This window comes from Carcharhinus amblyrhynchos, chromosome 30, assembly GCF_965287045.1.
Source record: "Carcharhinus amblyrhynchos chromosome 30, sCarAmb.v2.hapA, whole genome shotgun sequence".
NCBI lineage: Eukaryota > Metazoa > Chordata > Chondrichthyes > Carcharhiniformes > Carcharhinidae > Carcharhinus > Carcharhinus amblyrhynchos.
In genome coordinates, this window is record NC_137353.1 from 13621689 (window position 1) to 13646858 (window position 25170).

Here is a 25170-nt window from a genome sequence, read left to right on the forward strand (position 1 = left end):
TCAGACTGTAGGACTGCCACAAGTATATACAGGGTCTCACCAATGTGTGCCAGATTCCAGACGGATATGAAAAACATCCTCAAGAGCTACCCAAGGTATCAATAAACTTAGATGACTTCTTGGTTTTGGGGGGCTTCAGAGCAGGAACAGCTGGCCAACATAGAAGTCCTGCAATGATTTTCCAGGGCAGGAGTTTGCCTGAAGAGGGAGAAATACGTTTTCCAGGCAGCTGATGTAACCTATTTAGGTACCGAGTAGATGGCAAGGGGCAACATCCGGTAGAGGATGAAGTAATGGCCATCAAAGCAGTACCAACCCCAAGGAGATAAAACCCTTCCTGGGATTAGTCAATTATTATGGAAAATGTACCCAGAATGTGGTTTCCATGTTGGCCCTCTTGCATACCTGACCAAGCTCCACAGGCAGAGGTCCTTTCACAGGTCAAAGGTCAGTTACTGTCACCCAACTTGCTGCCCATTTCAACTTGAAGAAATAACTCGTTCTGACCTGTGATGTGAGGTTGGTGCAGTGTAGTCACAACGCGAGAAAGATGGGAAGCCCATCGCCAATGTTTCGGATGCAGAGTGACAATATTCTCAAATTGAAAAGGAATGTTTGGTGGTTGGATTTCGTGTGAAGAGATTCCATCAATATGTGTACAGCCGATTTTCTTTTATATAGTTACTGACCATAAACTGTTACTGGGCCTTTTCAAAGAGGACAGGGCAATTCCCCCCATCGCCTCCACTCAGATAAAGCTCTGGGCTTTGTTATTGGCAACCTACGAATATATTCCGGGTAGCAGACCCAGATAGCAGATACATCGAGTCGCCTCCCGTCGCCCGCAAGCCTGGCACCTTTACCAGCTTTAGAAGCGCCGGAGTATGGCAACTAGGGGAATTTCACAGTAACTTCATTGTAGTGTTAATGTAAAGCCCTATATGTGACTAATAAATAAACCTTACTTTTACTTTATAACCCTGAACTTTTTGGAGACCTTGCCAGTGTTAGCAAGGCACACCAAAGCCTGGACCCAAAGATGTGCAGGGTAGGTTGGATTGGCCATGCCCAATGTCCATTAGTGTCTGGAGGATTATCAGGGTAAATAGGTGGAGTTAGGGGGATAGGGCCTGGCCTGGGTGGGATTGTTGTCAGTGTGGGCTCGATGGGCCAAATGGCCTTCTGCACTGTAGGGATTCCATGAGAGGGGAAGCAGAAAGATCTGATGGATTTAGACGCACCTGATGCTGAGACTGAAGGCAATAAGTAAGTCTTCTCCAATAATCCCTCTTCTCGTTTTAATCAATGCGAAATTATAGAAAATAAAAATCGCTGTTTTAGTGAGTTTGTTTTAAAGAAATGGAATGTCCCAACACAATCGCATTGGGGTTTTTCCTCCCAGACACAGGCCCCAGCCCTTATCCTGCTGTGAGTTAGCTGCGTACACACCAAAAGTGCTCTGTTCCACGACCTTACCCAGGCTGCTGGAGTCTCTACCTGGAAGTGTCAGCAAAGTTGTAACAGCAGGAAAGAGGTTAGCTGAAGTGGAGTTGCTGAGTTGCTGTTCCTCGGAGGGGCCTTGTAATTAAATATCCTGCTTATCCATGTTTGAATTAACAGCTTAATTTCTGATCAGCGTTTTGTTATGTAGCCAAGTTCCCTGATAGTCCCCTGGTACAAATATTGATCTTGACAATAAAGAGAAAAGCTCATCATTAAACACCTACTGAGCAAACTAATTATATCTCCTCATTTAGGAACATTAGTCTTTCAGATCTATCTGTTTATTCACTCACTTGAAATCCCCCTGGGTCATAAGGATGGAAAGAATAAGAGCAGGAATCGGCCTTATTTCCTCTCAGGCCTGTTGCGCCATTCAGTTATGTCATGGCTGAGCCTCCATATCTCTTTTGTTTTATTCATTCTTGGGCCGTGAGACCGTCCCTTATTGACCCTGAGAGCGTAGTGCTGAATTGCCTTGTAGAATCGATGCAGTCATTTGGTGTAGGTACATCCACAGTGCTGTTTGACCCAGCGACAGTGATATAGTCCAGATGGTGTGTAAGAACTTGCAGATGGTGGTGTTCCCATCCACCTCCTGCCCCTGTCCTTTTAGGTGGAATAGAAATCCGTGTGTTTGGAAAGGGCTGTTGAAGGTGCCTTGTAGTAGTTACACACTGCAGCCATTGTGAGCTGGTAAAGGGAGTGAATGTTTGAGCTAATGGGGGGGTGCTGATCAAGCAAGGTGCCTAGTCTTGGATGGTGTCGAGCTTCTTGTGTGTTGTTTGGATCTGCACTCATCCAGGCAAGTGGAGAGTATTCCATCACACTCCTCTCATTCATGTGTCCATCCAGATGGGCCTTGAACATTGCTAACATACCTGCTCCACCACCTCCACAGGCAGTGCATTCCAGGCACCCACCACCCTCTGTGTGGAAAACTTCCCCAACACATTTTCCCTCAGCTTACCACCTCTCACCTGAACCTGTGCCCTCTTATAGTTGACCCTTCCACCCTGGGAAAAAGCCTTTGACTATCCATCCTTTTTCATGCCTCTCATAATTCTGCAGACTTCTATCAGGTCGACCCTCAGCCTCTGTCTTTCCAGTGAAAACAATCCAACTTCTCCTCATATATAAAACCCTGGAGACCAGGCAGCACCCTGGTGAACCTTCTTTGTACCCTCTCCAAAGCATCCATGTCCTTCTGGTAGTGTGGCAACCAGAACTGCACGCAATATTCCAAATATGGCCTAAATAAAGTTTTATTCAATCGTAACATAGTTTGCCAACTTTCATACTCGATGCCCTGGCAAATAAAAGCTGGGTATAAAACTTGGCAGTTGCATGTTAACCACATTGCAGTGCTTCTGGAGTTATTAATGCCACATTTTTTATTGAATTCAAATTCTACCATCTGCCGTGGCAGCATTTGAACCCAGCGCGTTAGCTGCGTTTCTGGATTAATAGTCCAGCGAAAATACCACTCGGCCATCACCTCTCCAACGTACAAGAAAGGAGAGAACCTTAAATTTGGAGGAATTAGAGCAAATTCTAAAAAAATCTGGTATACAAACTCAAGCAGGAAATGTGATGTTTCTCTTTGCAGGAGACTCCACTACACCCTGCTGCAGTGGATTTAGATATTCAAGAGACGATTATAAGCAACAATGGGAGTGTATGAAGAGATGTGTAGTCTCTGCAAATGAAAGATAATTTCACTGGGCTGGGAAGAAGGTGGCATCCTGCAATTGTTTTGTGCCTGCTCCCTTCTCTAAATCACTTAACTCTGGACTATAATCCCACAATATGCAACAGTTTAGTCTGGCATTAGGACAAGGCAATTGAATATGGCACGGTGGCACTGTGGTTAACACTGCTGTCTCACAGCCCCGGGGATCCAAGTTCAATTCCCGGCTCAGATCACTGTCCGTGCAGAGTCTGCACGTTCTCCCCGTGTCTGCGTGGGTTTCCTCCGACAGTCCGAACGACGTGATAAATTCTCCCTCAATGTACCCAAACAGGTGCCAGAGTGTGGTGACTCGGGGATTTTCACAGCAACTTCATGCAATGTTAATATAAGCCTACTTGTGATACTGATAAATAAACTAAAACTTAACTCGAACAGCAGTGTGAATCTGCATAATTCCAAAATAACAATTCAATTGTCCAGTTAGATGTGTGGAATAGAAATGGGAAGTTTCCCTTGTCTGTTTTCTCAAACCCTGTACCATTCTGGGAACCACCTTTCCATGTCCGCCAACTGATGCAATGACAGTTCTCACTCTGAGCTACCCCGGTTGTGGCTATTTGAGTAAGGGTAATACACACAAGGGTCCCTCAGACAAGCAGTGAGATGGGGGGGACCAGCATGATGCATAAGAATAAAATACCGCAGACACTGGGAATCTGAAATAACAACAGAAAACGCTGGAAACGCACAGCAGGTCTGGCAGCAGTTGTGGAGAGTGAAACAGGGTTAAAGTTTCAGATCGAACCTTTTCTTCAGAGCTCTGATGAGATTAGACAGTGTTGGTTGGCAGATGTATGTTAACCAGGGCACTGCAAGAACTCTTCTTGTGATCACATCATGGGATCTTTGACAGTCACCTCAACCATTCCGATGAGGTTCCATTGATTTATAGAATCCTTAGAGTGCAGAAGGAGGCCATTTGGCCCATCAAGTTGCCACCAACAACAATCCCACCCAGGCCCTATCCCCGTAACCCCATGTATTTACCCTGCTAATCCCCCGACACTAATAATCAATTCAGCATGACCAATCACCCTAACCTGCACATCTTTGGGCTTTGGGAGGAAACCAGAGCACCCGGAGGAAACCCACACAGACATGGGGAGAATGTGCAGACTCTGCGCAGACAGTGCCCCGAGGCTAGAATTGAACCCGGATCCCTGGCACTGTGAGGCAGTAGTGCTAACCACAGTGCCACTGTGCCGGCCTGTTCAGTTTGAATGTGACGTTTGGTTTGATGCCAGTTGCTAAGGAAGGCATCACTCTGTGATCAGCCCAGAGAAGGAGATCAAGGATCCTCTGCTCTCAAGACATAACCTGCTTTGCATCTCTGGAGGATGTCCTTGCCTCTTGGTTCTGGACATTGTGGATGTTTAAGTCCAGTACCGAGAGAGTGCTACTTGGTCTTTCCAATGTCAGGCTATACTGAGACCCTTACATGGTGCTTAACAGATCACATACCATTTCAAAGGGGAACAGGGGAGTTCTCTCTGCTGCCCTGGGCAACACTTATCCCTCAAATAACATCACTAAAATAGATTGTCAGGTTATTATCACATTGCCATTTTGGGATCTTGCTGTGTCGATTTGGTTGGCCCATTTCCTGCACTACACTTTGGAAGTATTTCTTTGGCTGTGGTGTGGTTTGAATGTCCTGAGCTTATGAAGGGGGTTATAAAAATCCGATCACATTCACCGTCAAGGATACGATTTCATTTCCTTAGATACTGTACACTGTGCTGACCTTCAGTTTGTTTAGAGGATGCCAGTACAGTTTTCAAATTCCTTTCAGTGAATTATCATGTTGCCTGATCAAATGATGTGTATTTCTATTTCTGTGAACTCTTCCTTCTGCCTTTCCCCTCTTCAACCGTCCCCTCATCTATCTGTCTCTCTCTCTTTCTTAATATTCACTCCTTTCCCTCTCTTCCCTCCCATTCTTCCCTCCCACTCTTCCCTCCCATTCTTCTTCCAGTTCCTCTACTTTCTTCAATACCCTTCATCTTCCACCATCATTCTCGACTATCCCTCTCCCCTCCTCTCTTATAACAGGCCGTGGTTACTCCTCCTCTTTCCATCTCTCAATTCTCCCCCCCTTCCCTCTCCCCTCCCATCACAATACATCATAGAATCATAGAACCGCTACAGTGCAGATGAAGGCCATTCAGCCCATTGAGTCTGCACTGAAGACAAAGCATCCTACCAAGGCCCTATTCCCATAACTCCACATATTCATAGAACCGCTACAGTGCAGATGAAGGCCATTCAGCCCATTGAGTCTGCACTGAAGACAAAGCATCCTACCAAGGCCCTATTCCCATAACTCCACATATTCATAGAACCGCTACAGTGCAGATGAAGGCCATTCAGCCCATTGAGTCTACACCAATGATATAGCATCCTATCCAGGCCCTCATCACAGAACTCCACGTATTTACCCCGTTAATCCCCCTAGCCAACACATCTTTGGACATAAAGAACAATTTAGCATGGCCGATCCACCTAACCTGCACATCTTTGGATTGTGGAAGAAAACTGGAACACCCGGAGGAAACCCACACAGATATGGACTGGAATTGTGGGTCCCTGGCGCTGTGCTAAGCGCAATGCCACCATGGCGCCCCCTCTCTTACCTCCTCCCCTTCAACCTCTCTCTCTCCACATTTTTCTCTGCTGCCTCTCTCTCCTTCTCTAACTATTCTTTTTTACGCCTCCCCTCCCCTTTCTCTTCTCTCTCCGCTTTGTTCCTCCCTCACCCTGTTTCCCTTCCCCTTGTCCTTCTTCCATTAGAACAGACTTGAGCCTGACACCAAACGGGCAGGACAGCAGTTTCAGACTCCGACCAAGTAGGCGCTAATGAGCTCAGTTGACAGCTCTCCAAGGTGGCTCTCTGTCTCTCAATGTGGTGTCACTCGATATAAAGCTGGGAATAGATCGGTAATGGGAACAACACAAAACAATGCTCAACTTCACACTCCTTGAATAATGGCATAATTACAAACATATTAGCATGTAATTATGTTACGAATCACCAAGATGCAATGTGGTTGGGTGTAATAAGGTGGTAATCAGTAACAATTGCTGACAACACATTGAAGAGATACCGGGGGAAAGTGACTATGGAGTATAATAACAAAGGAATTACCAATAATTAACACCAGTATTATTTCCTTCCTCGGAAGATGGGATTAGAACAGATAGGTGCTCGATGGTCAGCAAGACACGATCAGCCAAAGGGCCTCTTTTTGGAAAAGTCTATCACTCTATGACTCTTGTCAAGGTCTTATTAATCATATAATATAGTGCAGAAGGAGGCCATTCAGCCCTTTGAGTCTGCGCCGCCTCTTTGACAGAGTATCTTACCCAGGCCTTATACCAGTAACCCCACGTATTTAACTCGCTAATCCCCCTAACCTACACATCTTTGAACATTAAGGATCAATTTAGCATGGCCAATCCACACCTAACCTGCACATCTTTGGGACATTGGACATGCTAAATTGCTACTTAGTGTCTCAGGATGTGTATGTTAGAGGGATAAATATGTGGGATTATGGGGACAGGGCCTGGCTAGGATTGTTGTTGGTGCAGGTTCGATGGCTGAATGGAATGTTCCACGCAGTCGGGATCCTGCAGTTTCTACGTTTCTATCTTTGGCCTGTGGGGAAAAAAACCGGAGCAACTGGAGAAAACCCACACAGACACGGGGAGAATATACAGACTCCATTCAGACAGTGATCCCACCTGGGAATCGACCCTAGCTCCCTGGTGCTGTGAGGCAGCAGTGCTAACCACTGTGCCACCGTGCCATCCCCATTAACATATTGTTAAATATTCCTGGTGGGTGCTTTAGGAAGAAGCAGTGTGTGTGAGGCAGGGAGTGTGACAGAGACCTCCTGAGGGGACAAGTCCTCATCTCCTCACCTGCTCACTGAGAGAGACCTCACCCAAATTCAACAGTGAATCCGGGCGTGTTGTTGAGAAGAAAACATTTGCAGGAGTTTGGGGAACGAGCAGGATGGATGAATGGAGCTTTCAAAGAGCCAGTTTGTATGCTGGGAGCTGTGTGAGATCATCCTGTACCGTATGATTGGAATTGTGGATAGACAATGAGGGATATTTCCCAGTGTGTGCCCCCTCAGATCCAGCACCATCATGGTGGAGTGGGGAGGGGGCATTGCGTGCTGGGGCACAGAATGCTGGGATTACAAAAGGAATAGGCCAGGAAACCCCATTACAAGGGCTGTGCCATGTTCTGTAGAAAGTGACCCACCTCTCCCACTAGCAGATACTCACATGACTTTGTGCCAAGATTTAGAAACTACCCCCCCCCCGCCGCTGATTCCAAATTACACCACCCTCCCGGGGGAAACCTCAAGACAGACGTCAGGGGGATAAAATGACTTTGCATTTCTGTAGCACCACCTGAACCCGTCCCAAAGCAGTGAGGTGATTGAGCATCTCAAGTTCTCACACACCACAATGTCATTATGACCAGATAACCTCTTTTGGCGTGAGGGTTAAGCCTTGGTCAGGACACTGGGGAAGGCTCCCTCGTTCCTCTTCCAAACAGTGGGAATGGAGCCAGGGCCTCCGTTTTAGGCTCCATCTGAAAGACGACACATTCGACCGTGCAGCACTCCCTCAGTGCCGAGAGTTTATGCTCAGATCCCCGGAGTGGAACTTCCAACAGCCTTCCTACTCCGAGGTGAGAACGCCGCCCAACCATCCTGGGCCGGTCCTGCCTAAAAAAGGGCAAGTGACCTTTGACTCGAACCAAGAGGCATCCATGTGGTCGGCGGAACTCCGGCCTAGCGGGAAACTGGGCCAGTATTTCACCCAGATTTCCGCTGTTGTACCACTGCTCACCAAGGCTGTGCAAGTCAGGAAACCAATCGGGTAAAGGGCCGTCGAGAGAGACAGGCACAGGGTAAAGCTCCTCGCTCTCTCTAGCTCTGACATTGCATTCTCAGCAAAGTCCCAGAACAGCAGCATTACCCCACCTCTCCATTCCCCACACTCACCCAATACCCCACCCCTCCCCTCGAACAAATCCACTTCTCAGTGAGATACCACTCGGTGATTAACCAAATGCAATTTTCTAACCCAGAGGCTCCGAGTCAGTGTGTGCAGGTTCATAAACCGGGTTTGAGAGGCCAGCATTCTAACCCCAGTGCCATCCTGTTACCATGGCAATAAGAACTGCTTATATATAGCTCTTTAATGTTCAAAAGGAATGACAAGAAAGGTAGAAATGGGAGCAGTTGTGGTTCAGTACGTGACGGGCTGTTCAAAATCCCTCCACATTGTCACCCCTCAGTACCTCTGTGACCCCCCCAGCCCTGCCACCCTCCAATTCCGGTCTGCTTTGTGTCCCAGATTGAGATGGGTTCATATCACTCGGGCGGGGGGTGGCGTGGTCATCCCTTCAGCTTTGTGGTGTTGTGGGCCACTACTGATCCCTCAGCCAAGAGCGATGGAACAGACCACATTGTGGGGTTCTGCTGTGCGCCAGTTCACTTCTGCGTTTCCCTTACAGCATCACAACTCAAAGGGTACATCATGGATGGTGAAGTGTTTCGGAGCTTCCAGGGGTCCAGGACGACGCGTTGTCCTTTCTGATTAGACTGTGTCGATGCTGTTGGGGATTATTTAATCTTTCTCTTTTTATAACTTCTTCCCAGTTTCAATCGATGCGATCCGGGAAGTGTGTGAGGGGAAACAGTCGGAGATCTTCCAGCGTTACCCGGACGGAAGCTTCGACCCAAACTGCTGCTTCAGTATTTATTATGGGGACCACATGGAGTCTCTCGACCTGGTTTCCTCGAACGGCGAGGAGGCTCGAACATGGATCACCGGCCTCAAATACTTAATGGCAGGGATCAGCGATGAAGACAGCCTCTCGAAGCGGCAGAGGACACGCGACCAATATCCTTCCCGATATCATCATTCCGGCTTCTTGACACCTAACAAAAATTGTTTCAGAAGAGGGCCATCCTGCTTAAGTTTTAAGCTTTTGAGTTTTTATTCAGTGTCACAAGTAGGCTTATATTAACACTGCAATGAAGTTACTGTGAAAATCCCCTAGTCGCCACATAGTGGCACCTGTTAGGGTACACTGAGGGAGAATTCAGCACGGCCAATGCACCCTAACCAGCACATCTTTCGGATTGTGGGAGGAAACCGGAGCACCCAGAGGAAACCCACGCAGACACGGGGAGAAGGTGCAAACTCCACACAGGCAGTGACCCAACCCGGGAATCGAATCCAGGTTCCTGGCGCTGTGAGGGAGCAATACGCACTACTGTGCCAGATTGATCCAGAGAACAGGGTTACGTTCACTTGATAGATTTTTCTCAATCCTAAAAAAAATCATAAAAACGCTCCTTAAAAGTCAGTCAATAGAATTGACCGGAGTCTAGCCTCTCTCCAATGCACCAATCTCTCAGTAGCATTTAGCTGTGTCTCTGTTGCTATCTGATGCATCCAAAAAAGAATTGGTTCTGCTTCTGCCCTCACTGGGAGTAAGATCCAGGAAACTGCATCTCAGTGGCAGCTCATCGGAGTTTCAGTTTGTTTTGTTCCGCTGTGGATATCTGTTAACACTCTCACCTTTCACCAGTGTTAGGAGAGAGTGCTGTGATGAGATGGGCAGTTGGGCTCTTTGTTTTTTATCTTCCTGCCTTAAGCTCATTAATAGTAATGAGTGTGACATTAACATCAGGCAGCGCAGTGCTGCCAATAAACCATGGAGCTCAACGGCTGCCCTGGGCGAGGAAGGGAAGCTCTGCCGTCTAAATGGGCGAGAAAAAGGATTGGTGCAGGCGATGCGACACTGCAAGAGTCTTCAATATTAATCACAAATAGCTCACAATCTTCAAATCGCCAGAAAGAGCTGGTGCAAGGCAGCATTAATCTGATTATTTCGACAACAAGGAGGGTATAATACTCCAAGAATGCTGCAGGCTGGCACGGTGGCACAGTGGTTAGCACGGCTGCCTCACAGTGCCAGGGAGCCGAGTTCAATTCCAGCCCTGGTCACTGTCTGTGCAGAGTCTGCACTTTCTCCTTGTGTCTGCGTGAGTTTGCTTCCCACACTCCAAAGACGTGCGGGTTAGGTGGATTGGCCATGCTAAATTGTCCCTTAGTGTCAGAGGGGACTAGCAGGGCAAATACATGGGATTGCAGGAATAGGGCCTGGGTGCGATTGTCGTCAGCGGAGGCGCGATGGGCTGAATGGCCTCATCCTGCACTGGAGGCCACAGTAACTTCATTGCAGTATTAATGTAAACCTACTCGTGACACTGATAGTAAAATAAACTTGAATAAAATCCTTCGACATCTTCCTTTGTATCTGAATTTCCTGAACCTCTCCCAATTTAAGTTCAGTTACAAGGTGACACAAGTTAAAAGTGAGGGGTGGGAGGATTCGGGGAGATTTGAGGAAAAACGTTTTTACCCAGAGAGTAGTGATGGCCTGGAATGCGCTGCCCGGGAGGGTGGTGGAGGCAGGATGCCTCACATCCTTTAAAATGGGTAAGTACTTGGCATGCCATAACATTCAGGGCTATGGGCAAGGTGCTGGCAAGTAGGATTAGGTGGACAGGTCAGTGCCTGTCATGTGTTAGTGTAGGCTCGATGGGCTGAAGGGCCTCTTCTGCGCTGCAGTATTCTGTGAAATTCCCAGAACAATCCTTCAGTATCCCAGTTTGATGTCTGGGTCCATCAGACCCAAGTTGATTTTTTTTGGCAGAAGGTTTTTTTGGTTCCTGCTCAACATGGAAGACATGGGATAAAGGAAGGCCGATCCCACAGACTATCCCACTCCACTGGTCAATACATCATGATCTCTAAAGGAAGGTGAGGGCTAGTTCTCTGTGTTGTCCTTAACTGTTATCCATGTGGCTGAAGCAGACATTTGCCGAGGCGGATAAGAATGGTGATGGTTGCCTGAGTGTTGGGGAGGTCCTGCAGCTGATGCACAAACTCAATGTTAACCTGCCCCGCCAGAAAGTGAAGCAGATGTTCAAGGTAAGAGGCAAACTCTGTTCATATTGTATAAATCCTCGCCTATGGTATTGCCGCAATCATATCATCTTCCAGTGGGGAGGGACACATGGAATGAAGAATCTGCCTTTCTATAGTGCCATTCTTATCCTTATGATGTTCCAAAGCCCTTTGCAGCCACCCAGATATTTTGATGTGTAGTAACTGATGTGGTTCAGTTTCAGTTCCTGTCTGGTGAACTCTCCTGTGAAGCCCCTATGAAGGGTTTGCTCAATTAAGGTGCTACATAAATGCAAATTGTTCTGATGTTGCCTGAACTGCCTTCATATTCAGCTATCATAGAATCCCTACAGTGCAGAAGGAGGCCATTCAGCCCACCGAGTCTGCACCAACCACAATCCCAGTCAGGCCCTATCCCTGTAAGTCCACTTTTTACCCAGTTAATCCCCGGACACAAAGGATCAATAATTTAGCATGGCCAGTCCACGAGTGTGGAAGAAAACCAGAGGAAACCCCCGCAGACACACGTAGAATGTGCAGTCTCTACACAGACAGTGACCCGAGTCCGGAATTGAACCTGGGTCTCTGGCACTGTAAGGCAGCAGTGCTAACCACCGTGCCACCCCTCCCAATAATTACCAATACGAATGGTGCCATCTCATTTTTTATACAATTCAGATTCATGCAGGACCACCGACAGTGTGTGTGCATTTCATCATCAGAGTGTTTCTCAACCTGTAAATCACAGCACAGTGATTTAGTTGGAATAATGGGCACATTAGCACTGGTGTGTTAGTTTGAATTGACAGTTACTAGCAAACACCAATCAAACCAACCATCTTCTATAAACTGCTTCCAAAGAGAGCAAGTCTCCTGCTGTGTATTCACGTTATTCTGAGTCGGAACAAGGGCCCTTTAAGGGACCAATCACGAGACACCCTGATGATATGTGGTTAGCACTGCTGCCTCACTGCTCCTGGGACCCGGGTTTAATTCTGGCCTCGGGTGACTGTGTGGAGTCTGCACATTCTCCCCGTGTCTGCATGGGTTTCCTCCAGGTGCTCAGATTTCCTCCCACAGCACAGAGGTGTGCGGGTTAGGTGGATTGGCCATGCTGAATTGCTCCTTAGTGTCCAAAGATTAGGGGGATAACTATGTGGGATAACTATGTGGGATGGGCCTGGGTAAGATGCTGTGTCAGAGAGTCTGTGCAGACCTGATGGCCTCCTTTTGCACTGTGGATATTCTCTGATATCATTGGGCATCTGCACGGGCGAATGGGCAGCCTATCCTAACAGCCTATAGAGTAAACATCTTTCCAATAAAGTTATTTTTTTTTGAACCTTGGTGGTCCGCAAGTCCATCCTTTAAAGATACCTTATTATTTATAAAAGCCAAACCACAATGCTTTGTGTTTAAACGTGCGTTTGGGTAATGAATGTAGCTTAACTGGACCAATCCAAATGATGATGATATTATTCATTCTCAACTAAGCAGGAATGATGTGAGGTGATCTGTGCTGGTTACAGCTCATTTGCAAAGATTAAATTGAACTGTCTTTTGGAGAACAGAATGACTGGGAGGTGGCACTGGGAATGGAGATGTATTCAAAGGCAAACTTGAAACCCATTTTTAATGGCTTGTGTAAAAGGTTTATGTAATGATTCATAATGGTTTCACGAAGACTTACGCAAGTTTTCAAATTTGATTAGAATGATTTCCAATGGCTGTGTAAAGAATTAGCTCAGTTACAAATATGGGCAGAATGGAGTCTCTAATCCTTCCCACATTACTTAATCTCCTTAAGCGACTGCCGGCAGTTCCAGGCATGGAGGAGCCAGCAGACATTTGTCTGCAAAAGGGAGTTAAAACTTCCTTGGGGAAAAGTAAACTTCAGTTACAAGGGTGGCACAGTAACACAATGGTTAGCACTGCTGCCTCACAGCACCAGGGTCCTAGGTTCAATTCCAGCCTTGGGTAATTGTGTGGAGTTTGCACCTTATATGTGCGTGGGTCCCCTCCGGGTGCTCCAGAGTCCTTCCACAGTCCAAAGATGTGCAGGTTAGGAAGAATGGCCATGCCCTTTGGTGCTCCAAGGTGAATGAGTATTCACCCAATATACAGTGAAACACTGACTCTACTCTCTCCCCACAGATGCTGTCAGACCTGCTGAGATTTTCCAGCAGTCTCTGTTTTTGTTTCAGATTCCAGCATCCACCGTATTTTGCTTTTATTATACAGATAAGCGTAAAGTACATGGGGAGAAGGAAAGGAGAGGGTGCAGAACGTAGTGTTACACTCATAGCCAGAGAAAGATCAACTTAGTGCGCGGTAGATCCATTCAAAAGTCTGATGGCAGCAGGGAAGAAGGTGTTCTCGTGTCGGATGGAGATTGAGGCTGTCTGGAGCTACCTCAGTCCTTTACTGTGACTTTCATTTGCTTACTGACGGTGGGGAGAGTAAGGGGATTTGATTGAAAGTGATTCCATGAATGATGTCCCACCAGCCTGAAGATGATTGAACATTTTCCATGTGACATATCTTTAACGCAGACATTCTTTTTAGTGCACCGCCCGATGTGTCTGGCAGTTTCCCTGGGGGTGGGGGGTAATGGTGGGGGTGGGGGGCAGGGTGGTGGAGGTGGGGGGAGCAGAGGCAGAGGGGATGCAAGCAGGATCAGAATGGGTTCTGTAAATCAAATCAATCTGATGAAGAGTGAATGGTCGCCTGCCCGCCCTTCTCTCAGTGGCCTCTAGAACATTATATTTGCCATCCCCATCCCCTCTAGCAACACCAAGGCGGTAATGATTCTGATAAGAGACAGCAGACACTTGCCAAGTCGTGTAAAATCACAGTTGATGTAAAGGTTTTGCTTGAGGGCTCCTTATAATATTGTCTCATTTCTTCAGTCTTTACAGAATTGCACACACCATTAAGTAACGACTGTACTTAATAGCAAGTGCCATATGTCTTCACCCAGCCCAGATGGTTGAGCTTAGCACATAATCAGAAGTGTCGTACGGTCTATTAGAAGAGCGTTAATCCTTGTTATTGCACCCTTCACATCGGTTTCCATGCGACACACAATTGTTTTCCACAGAGTTACTGATTTTAAAACCCGGAGTTTGGGCTCAAGCCTCTCCCCTTGCCCCCATTGAGTCAAAATGTGTGTGTCAATTCCTGCTTTTATTTGACCATGTTTCCCCTTCCGTCTCCTTCACCCGTTATCCCTTGTTTTTGCTCAGCTATTGAGAGCTAAGGATAAAGCTGTGAGCGCTCCTGACCTCAGTGATCCAATCTCTGACCCTGTAACCCAGCTAATAACTGACAAAACTCATCACTGAGTGACAACGGGTGACTGCAAAGCACAAGCTCTGTCCTTAATTTCTGCCAACGTTTGGGGCAGCGATGATTAATTGAGATTGAGCTGGGCTCTGAATGCAGTTCTGGCCTCTGACAGAGAGGGCATTGCCGGTCGCAGTACATTGGCAGCGAGTTCACCAGTTCAAAGATTCCAGCAGGATGTGGAATTGCCACGTTCTGTCTGGACATATTCCTGGTGCTGTTGTCACATGATCTGCTGCCCCTTGTCCACCGTGCCTCCACACTCTGGCCATTGGTCACTGACCTGTCCATCCTCATGGGCCCTCCCTTTCCTTTGGAATTCAGAAAGCAAACAGATTATTCATTGTCCAATTGGATAACTCCTCGTTGTCAGACAGCCTCTCATCCCCATTCTCAACTTAGTTTTATAATCAATAAAAAGCACAATATGATTTTCCTCTTGAATGCTCAGAGCATTTGATTTAGTTTGATTTATTATTGTCACATGTATTAGTATACAGTGAAAAGTATTGTTTCTTGCATGCTGTACAGACAAAACACACCATTCATTGACAAGGAAAGGAGAGAGTGCAGAATGTGGTGTTACAGTAAACTTGAAACCTTGACCATTTCTACTTCGTCCCCATTAACGCAGGCACGCCCTCCACTAGGCTTCCTGAAGTTGATGATTATCTCCTTTGTTTTGTTGACAATAAGGGAGAGATTATTGTTGCCGCACCAGTTCACCAGATTCTCTATCTTTTTCCTATACTCCATCTTGTTGTTGTTTAAGATCCAATCCATTACGGTGAAGTCAACAGCAAACTTGAAAATCAAATTGGAGGGGAATTTGACCACACAGTCATAGGTGTATAAGGAGTATAGTCAGGGGGCTGAGAACACAGCCTTGTGGGACACCAGTGTTGAGGATAATCGTGGAGGAGGTGTTGTTGCCTATCCTGAAAAAGTAGAGGCATTGGTAGGTTTTCTGATCTTTAGATTGACCCGGAGGTGAAACTTTAACTTCCTGGAAATGCCAGGGCAACTCTTAAGTTTAAGGGAATGGACAGATGATTTCCTGTTGTGGGGAGGAGCATATCTGGAGGCCATCAATATAAGATAGTCACCGAGAAATCCTATAGAGAATTCAGAAGAAACCTCTTCACACAAAGAGTCGGGAGAATGTGGAACCCGCTATCACTGGGATTGGTTGCAGTAGATGATATAGATTCACTTGAGGGGGGATGAGAGAAGGTGAGAGAGAAGGGAATAAACGGTTACAATGATTTAGATGAGGAAAGGTAAGTGGAGACTTGATTGGAGCGTTAACACCAGCAAGGAATGCTTGGGCTGAATGGCCTGTTTCCATGCCCTTTAGCATATGTTATCCAATGGAGTGTGGGAGCCATGCTTGACACAAGCAGAAATTGGAAGATTAGTGTTGCGTCATCCAATCCCGTTCTTCCTTTGGGGAGGGGCAGTCAGTTTACCATTCATTTTATCTTTGCCAATTAACACCAACACTTTTCATCAAATCTTAAAGTTTAATATCTCTAAACCCATTTCATAGAATCATCATAGAATTCCTACAGTGCAGAAGGAGGCCATTTGACCCATTGAGCCTGCACCAAAAGCAGTCCCACCCAGGCCCTCTCCCCGTTATCCTACTTATTTACCCTGCTAGTCCCTCTTACACTAAGGTGCAATTTATCATGGCCAATCCATCTAACCCACACATCTTTGGAATATGGGAGGAAACTGGAGGAAACCCACACTGACACGGTGAGAACATGCAAACACCACACAGACAATCATGGCAGGCCAGAATCAAACCCGGGTCCCTGGTGCTGAGAGACAGCAGTGCTAACCACTGTGCCACCGTACTGCCCGTACATTCCCTCAGATAACCTGATAAATGTCTATAAATTCCTGATGGTTTTGGGCTTTTGGGCTCCTTCGCTCTTTTCCTATGCATCATCCATGGTTCCTACACCAAATGGGAGGCTTCAAAAATACTGACATGATTATAGATTTTCATTTGTGACTGGAAGGGGCATAGATTTAAGGTAAGAATTAGAAGGTTAGGAGGAGAAACTTTTTGACTCAGAGGGTGGTGATATTCACCCTCACTTCCATAACCTCCAGGGCCACAGGCCAAGTGCTGGAAAATGGGATTAGAGTAATCAGATGACCAGTATGGAGACAATGGGCTGAATGGCTGCTTCCTGAGCTGTAAACTGCTATGAAACAGTGAATCGAAACCTTGAATCAGTTATATACGCATCATGTGTTTACCCGTCCACCCACCACAGGGAAATGTTCTTTGTAAAAACTCAACAAATTGTTTGGGGTGGCACAGTGGCACAGTAGTTAGCATTGTTTCCTCACAGCGCCAAGGTTCGATTCCCAGCTTGGGCCACTGTCTGTGTGGTGTTTGCACGTTCTCCCCGTGTCTGCGTGGGTTTTTCGCGGGTGCTCCAGTTTCCTCCCACAGTCTGAAAATGTTGATTGGTCATGCTAAATTGCCCCTTAATGTCAGGGGGATGTCAGAGGGACTAGCAGGGTAAATATGTGGGGTTATGGGGATAGGACCTGGGTGTTGTCGGTGCAGGCTCAATGGGCTGAATGGCCTCCTCCTGCCCTGTAGAGATTCTATGTTGGAATTCTCTCCACGATCTTCTCCTGAAGGCCAGGAAAATCCTCGGCAAAGTTGTTCTGATTGTTTTCAGTGTTGAAACAGAGTCCATTCCCCAAGCCCCTAAGTAACATTGCCAATTTCCCGTGCGTTAACTGACACAGATCAGTGTTCACTCTAATCCTTGCCTATTTCCAGCAGTCATTTCCTTTTGTGCGGGAAACGTGTCGTTTCTGTTGCTTCTCGCATTCACTCACCTCGTTTCTGACCCCTTACATACTTCTAATCATTGAATTCAATCAGCTTTGAGCACAGATTTCATTGTCTTATCACTGTTGACTGTTTTAAATCTCTTTTAAGTATCCCAATGTTGTCTCAGAGTTATGCTGGTGAGAAGAGGTCAACTGGTTTTTGTTCTTCTTTCCCCTGTTAAATATATGCTTTTTTTCAATCCAATGGCTTGCTCTTTTTTCACATTGAGCAACCTCCCTCTCCTTTCTCTCTTTGGAGTTTCTCTTTCACTTCCCGCTGAGTAACAAACAACAACAGTTTTTTGCATTAAGGCCTGTCCATTAAACATAGTCAACTGCGTAGAAAATACACGTAGAAGATAAATTTAGGACATTAACCACTGGTACAAGCAATTGGTACTCCTGGCTTGACGGTGAATCTACAAATCACATTAAATTAGAATGCTTTCTCAAGATAGCTGTGTGTGTGTATGTCTGCACTAGACATTATTTTTGATATGTTGTGACAGTGTAGTCAAAGTAATGCTTAGCGATACATCCAGTTCTTTTGCTGAAAGGATGCTGTCGAAGCTTTTCATCTTGTACTTAACAGGACAAATGCAAGAATGCCAAACTTCCAACTCTCACAACTATTATACTGATTTGATTTTGCCTTAATTTGATTTGATTTATTATTGTCACGTGTATTAGCAACAGTGAAAAGTATTTTTGTTGTGCGCTATACAGACAAAGCATGCCGTTCATAGAGAAGGAAACAAGAGAATGCAGAATGTAGTGTTACAGTCATACCTAAGGCGTAGGGAAGGATCAACTTAATGCAAGGTAGGTCCATTCAAAAGTCTGATGGCAGCAGGGAAGAAGCTGTTCTTGAGTCGGTTGGTACATGCCCTCTGACTTTTGTATATTTTTCCCGATGGAAGAAGGTGGAAGAGAGAATGTTCGGGGTGCGTGAGGTTCTTAATTATGTTGGCTGCTTTGCCGAGGCAGCAGGAAGTATAGACAGAGTCAATGAATGGGAGTCTGGTTTGTGAGATGGATTGGGTTACAGTCACAATCTTTTGTAGTTCCTTGCGGTCTTGGACAGAGCAGGAGCCACACCAAGTTGTGATATGACTGGAAAGAGTGCTTTCTATGGTGCATCTGTAAAAGTTGGTAAAACTACATGCGTGGTTTAGATTTTTGATGTTGGTCAGGCCCATCACATGACCAACAGGACTTGGTGCTGCAGCCAAAGGTCCTATGTACCTGCACAAAAAGTGTGCAAAAACTCAGAGAGAAGTGAGACAGACAGGGAGAGGCAAACAAAAAAATAGGAGGGAGGACAGAGAGAAGTTAAAAACAAAGTTCACGGTATGGAAAGAAGACAGAGAAAATAGGAAGTGTGCCTCAAATTTGTTTTTGTGTAGTCTGGAGGTGTGCCATGACATATAAAATGTTGCCGTGATGCGGAGATACCGGCGTTGGAATGGGATGGGCACAGTAAGAAGTCTCACAACACCAGATTAAAGTCCAACAGGTTTATTTGGTATCACGAGCTTTTGGAGCACTGCTCCTTCATTAGGTGAGTCTTGTGGTGTCAGTGGTAGCCATGATGCGGAGATACTGGCGTTGGACTGGGGTGGGCACAGTAAGAAGTCTCACAACACCAGGTTAAAGTCCAACAGGTTTATTTGGTAATCGAGCATTTGGAGCACTGCTCCTTCATCAGGTGAAGATTGGGAACTGTTGAATTATGCTACAGGAACGTGTCTTGAGGCACGTTGGAAGTATACCTGCCTTGGGATCGAGGCTCTGGGTTCAAGACCCACTTCAGGCCACGTAAGGTCTGTTCATTGTGCAGGCAATCAGATTAATTATTAGCCTATAATCCCTTGCATTGTGCTGGGTGGCAGGTGGGTAGGAGCAGGAAAGCTTCCTGTTCAGCCACACTGCAGAAGGCAATGGCAGACTACTGCAGTACTTCACTGAGTGTAAGCATGGACTAATCCAATGGAAATCCATGGTCACTAGTGTCCTCTTCGGATGTAGTATCCTCCTGACTCAAAACATTGGCTCTATTCTCTCTCAGTAAAAAGTCTGACAACACCAGGTTTTAGTCCTAAAACCTGGTGTTGTCAGACTTTTTACTGTGTTTACGCCAGTCCAACGCCGGCATACCCACATCATGTCTATTCTCTCTCCACAGATGCTGTCCAACCTGCTGAGATTTTCCAGCATTTTCTGCTTTTGTTTCAGAATCCGGCATCCGCAGTATTTTGCTTTTATCTTGGTGCAGGAGGTTGTTGATAGCTTCACATATTGAGGCCCTGCAATCACTAACAATCTGTCACTTAGTGCTGAAATCAATTCATGCATTTCAAAATTTGCAGCTGAGTGTGGAACAGCAGCAATTTAACAAGAGAACTCCAAAGACTGTGTCCTCAGTCCTCTAAAGTTTAAAGTTTATTTATTTATTTGTCACAAGTAAGGCTCACTACTTAACACTGCAATAAATCTATTGTGAAGTTCCCCTAGTCGCCACATTCCAGTGCCTGTTTGGGTCAATGTGCCTAAGCAGAGTGTTAGAGTGTTGAGACATTGGCAACATATACTAGGCAGGTGAAAAGGCGGAACAGTTTCCACATTCACTGTCTCAGACATATCCTCAGCATCTCTTGGCAGGACAAGGTCACCAACTCCTGGAGCAAGCCAGGTTCATCAACATACATTGCTAAGCCAATATCGTCTGCGCTGGCTTGGCCGCATTCACTGGATAAATAATGGCCGTATACACAAAGACCTTCTGCACAGTGAACCGGGCACTGGGTCATCACCTCTCGGGCATTCATCCCTCCGCTACAAGTACACTCGCATGCATGATATGAAGATGGCAGATATGAACACTGGAACACTATCACTGATGGCTGTCTCCTCTGGAGGCTGACTATATGGGCAAACAGAATCAAAGCTTAGGACCCAGGAAAAGTAGGGATCAGTGAATGCTATAGCTCCTCAACACCCCCTCTTCCTCTGCAAGAAATGTGGCGGGACTGGCATGCCAGCCTAGGGCCCCTGAGCCACACCAGACGACGCCTAACACAAAGTTAACCATCATTTTTGATTTGATTTATTATTGTCACATGCATTGGGATACAGTGAAAAGTACTATTTCTTACGTGCTATACAGGCAAAGCATACCGTTCATAGCTTGACACCATCCAGGATAAAGCTTCTCGCTTGATTGGCACCACATCCACAAACATCCACTCCTTCCACCACTGACGCTCAGTAGCAGCAGTGTGTGCTATCTACAAGATGCACTGCAGCAATTCACCAAAGATTCTTAGACATCACCTTCCAAACCCACCACCTCTTCCATCTAGAAGGACAAGGGCAGCAGATACATGGGAACACCACCACCACCTGCAAGTTCCACTCCAAGTCACTCACCATCCTGACTTGGAAATATATTGCCGTTCCTTTGCAGTCAGTGGGTCAAAATCCTGGAATTCCCTTCCTAATGGCATTTTGGATCAACCCACAGCATGTGGACTGCAACGATTCAAAAAGACAGCTCACCACCACCTTCTTAAGGGTAACTAGGGATGGGCAATAATTGCTGGCCAGCCAGCGACACGCATGTCTCACAAATGAATAAAAGGAACAGTACATAGGGGAGAAGGAAAGGAGAGGGCTCAGAACATAGGCCAGAACTTTACTGCCCTGCTCGCTACGGGAATTGGAGCGGGCGAGGGGTGGACAATGGAAAGGTCCATTCACCTCAGGTAGGATTTTACAGTTTTGAAACAAGGGAGGCTGTAAAATCCTGCAAATTGTGTCACAGTCACAGTTAGGATATAAGGAAAGATCTGGCTTAATATATGGTAGGCTCATTCAGGAGTTAGCATGGAAGACACTGTTGAGTCAGATGCAGGCCATCTGATGAGGCAGAAAGCTGCCTTAATTAACATCACATCTTGAGCATTTAGACCCCTAGTGGGTAAATGCACTAACCCAGTGTGATGCTAGTTAGAAACCTGGGTTCAGAACGCAGTGAACTTGACTGCATGGGTGATTCTGAGATCTTTGAAATAAATTGGTCCAGGATTCCCTGCCATCCAGTGCTCCCAACTGGAGAGCGTGTGGATCTTGCACAAAGCCCGGCTGTCGGCTAACCCAAAACCACTCTCCAGCACCGACAGTGTTGGTTCCATTTGGTCCGACCTAATCACACGGAGCTCAACATCCATGAAAGCAGAGCACTGAGCCAGAAGGAACATTGTGCATGACAAACGTGTGCTTGTCAAAAATCCCTCCAGGCTCTCGATGGCACTGTTGCTCAGCAACACGTCTCACATCGAGTAAAACGAAAAAAAATGCAATTTATACCGAGAAAAATGTTTGTGATGAGTGGGACCTGGGGTTTTGAATTTTTATAACATGGAGAAGGGGGGGGGGGTGGGGGGTGGGATACTTTACACCACGTTGACGTCAGGGATAGTTCAACCTCATCCAGATTCTGAACACAATTCCCTAATCTCAAACACAGCGGGCCAGATGCTACATCAGGGACTGATACTAAACCCCAGTTACAGATAGTGCAGAATCAATCTGCAACAATATACTGGACAGGAGACTAAGTTAGAAAGCATGCAAAAAGGGGAAAGAAATCAAAAAACCTGCAATGGAACTAAACCAGATGCCTCACCAGGACCTGGGTTCGATTCCCGGCTTGGGTCACTCTCTGTCTGTGCAGTGTCTGCACATTCTCTCCGTGTCTGCGTGGGTTTCCTCCGGGTGCTCTGGTTTCCTCCCACTGTCCGAAAGACGTGCCAGTTAGGTGCATTGGCTGTGCTAAATTCTCCCTCAGTGCACCCGAACAGGCGCCAGAGTGCGGCGACAAGGGTATTTTCACAGTAACTTCATTGCAATGTTAATGTAAGCCTACGAATAAATAAACTTAAACAGAATGAATAGTAAAACTGAAAGGACAGGATCCAAGTTGGTGAGGCAGGAATATTCAGTCCAGTTGGCACATTGAGCAGGATTTTCCAGCTGCGCTCGCCCTCCAAAACTCATCTGAGGTCAATAGACCTCTGCATGGTCCTCCCCTCACCCGCTACGATTCCCCTGGTGAGCAGGATTGGAAAGATCCCCCCATTGAGTTTAAAACTCAGGATTACAATATCAGCCTTTCTGTGAGATAACTGGTTGAAGCCGTTCTACATATTCCAATGAACATTACACTCCTAGAGTGAAAAACCTCAGCCTTTTCTCCTCAGATAATCCCAAACGGAGTGAAGGTTGCAGTTGGATGTTTTGTCTAATAGGCATGGAAGGTAAATCCAGGGGGAATTGTACAAGCAGATTAAATGTCAGATGGATCCAAAGGTAAACAGCTGGAATGCTGAAGAAACACCAGACAGAACTGGGGCTGTTTGATGTATGTGGGCAGCTCAGCTCCGAGGGAATTGGATCACTGGTGATTCAGCTGCACAATATTACTCAGTCAAAAATAGTCCCTGCTCTCTGCACCCATTTCTATCAGATTTAACAGCCCGACACATGACCTACAGATGGGTCTAATGGAGTACTTATTATCCCATTTATCGGTTCATCTCGAATGACATCTGTCTCTTTGTGGAATGCCTCATCCAACTGGCGCGCACAGTTTGCTTCTTGTTCAGCTGTGATAACCATTCAAAGAAATGAGGCTTGGTGACATTTTTGTTTGTGATATGAGTGGCAGTCAGGGTGGTACACAATCCAGGCTGGCACTGTGAGAGGACACTGGACTGGTGGGGAGTGCATCCTCCAGGTTGAGACATAGCCCCAGGCCTTTTTGCATCAAGTGAACATTAAAGATCCCACAGCATCTTACAACAAGGAGAGGTGGGCTCTCTCACTGGACAATATCCTTCTCTCAACCACTAACATCAGGAAGATTAAATACCCGTTCATTTCATTTACAATTTCTGGGATCTTGCTGTGTGTACACTGATGGCTGCATTTTGCCTTCGTAGAAAGAGCGATTCATACAACGTGTGGGTGGCACGGTGGCGCAGTGATTAGCACTGCTGCCCCACAGTGCCAGGGACCTGTGTTCGATTTCCAGCTTGGGTCCCTGTCTGTGTGGAGTTTGCACGTTCTCCTCTGGGTGCTCCGGTTTCTTCCTGCAGTCCAAAGAAGTGCGGGTTAGGTTGATTGGTCACGCTAAAATGCCCCCCTTAGTGTCCCAGGGTGTAGGTTAGAAGGATTGGTGGGGTAAATATGTGGTGTTATGAGGATAGGGTCGAGATAGGATGCTCTATCAGAAAGTTAATGCAGACTCGATGGGCCAAATTCTGTACTAGGGTTCTAGCTCCAAGCTGTTGGGCCATGCACTTGAAAGAATGGATTTTCCTCTTCAGCATTGTCCAGAGGCTTAAGCAATCCAGGCTGATACTCCAGTGCGGTACTGAGGGAGTGCTGCACTGTCACAGGGTCAGTGCTGAGGGAGTGCCGCACTGTCAGAGGGTCAGTACTGAGGGAGTGCCGCACTGTCAGAGGGTCAGTACTGAGGGAGTGCCGCACTGTCAGAGGGTCAGTGCTGAGGGAGTGCTGCACTGTCAGAGGGACAGTACTGAGGGAGTGCCGCACTGTCAGAGGGTCAGTGCTGAGGGAGTGCCACACTGTCAGAGGGTCAGTACTGAGGGAGTGCTGCACTGTCAGTGGGTCAGTACTGAGGGAGTGCCGCACTGTCAGAGGGTCAGTACTGAGGGAGTGCCGCACTGTCAGAGGGTCAGTGTTCAGGGAGTGCCGCACTGTCAGAGGGTCAGTACTGAGGGAGTGCCGCACTGTCAGAGGGTCAGTACTGACGGAATGCTGCACTGTCAGAGGGTCAGTACTGAGCGAGTGCCGCACTGTCAGAGGGTCAGTACTGAGGGAGTGCTGCACTGTCAGAGGGTCAGTACTGAGGGAGTGCCGCACTGTCAGAGGGTCAGAACTGAGAGAGTGCTGCACTGTCAGAGGGTCAGTGTTGAGGGAGTGCTGCACTGTCAGAGGGTCAGTACTGAGGGAGTGCCGCACTGTCAGAGGGTCAGTGCTGAGGGAGTGCCGCACTGTCAGAGGGTCAGTACTGAGGGAGTGCCGCACTGTCAGAGGGTCAGTACTGAGGGAGTGCTGCACTGTCAGAGGGTCAGTACTGAGGGAGTGCCGCACTGTCAGAGGGTCAGTACTGAGGGAGTGCCGCACTGTCAGAGGGTCAGTGCTGAGGGAGTGCCGCACTGTCAGAGGGTCAGTACTGAGGGAGTGCCGCACTGTCAGAGGGTCAGTACTGAGGGAGTGCCGCACTGTCAGAGGGTCAGTGCTGAGGGAGTGCCGCACTGTCAGAGGGTCAGTACTGAGGGAGTGCTGCACTGTCAGAGGGTCAGTACTGAGGGAGTGCTGCACTGTCAGAGGGTCAGTACTGAGGGAGTGCCGCACTGTCAGAGGGTCAGTACTGAGGGAGTGCCGCACTGTCAGAGGGTCAGTACTGAGGGAGTGCCGCACTGTCAGAGGGTCAGTACTGAGGGAGTGCCGCACTGTCAGAGGGTCAGTACTGAGGGAGTGCTGCACTGTCAGAGGGTCAGTACTGAGGGAGTGCCGCACTGTCAGAGGGTCAGTACTGAGGGAGTGCCGCACTGTCAGAGGGTCAGTACTGAGGGAGTGCCGCACTGTCAGAGGGTCAGAACTGAGCGAGT

General features: G+C 47.1%; 1 protein-coding gene across 2 annotated transcripts in view; it reads left to right on the forward strand.

The window, feature by feature from the left end:
- Nucleotides 1–25170, forward strand: part of plch2a (phospholipase C, eta 2a) — a 170606-nt gene that overhangs the window by 14268 nt on the left and 131168 nt on the right. Inside the window, exons 3-4 of one of the 2 annotated variants that reach the window (XM_080215324.1) lie at nt 8938–9181; nt 11155–11284. In XM_080215324.1, coding sequence (XP_080071450.1) covers nt 8938–9181; nt 11155–11284 — 374 coding nt within the window. Of the gene's footprint in view, nt 1–8937; nt 9182–11154; nt 11285–25170 lie in introns of those variants that run through there. The other variant, XM_080215323.1, reaches the window with a different exon arrangement.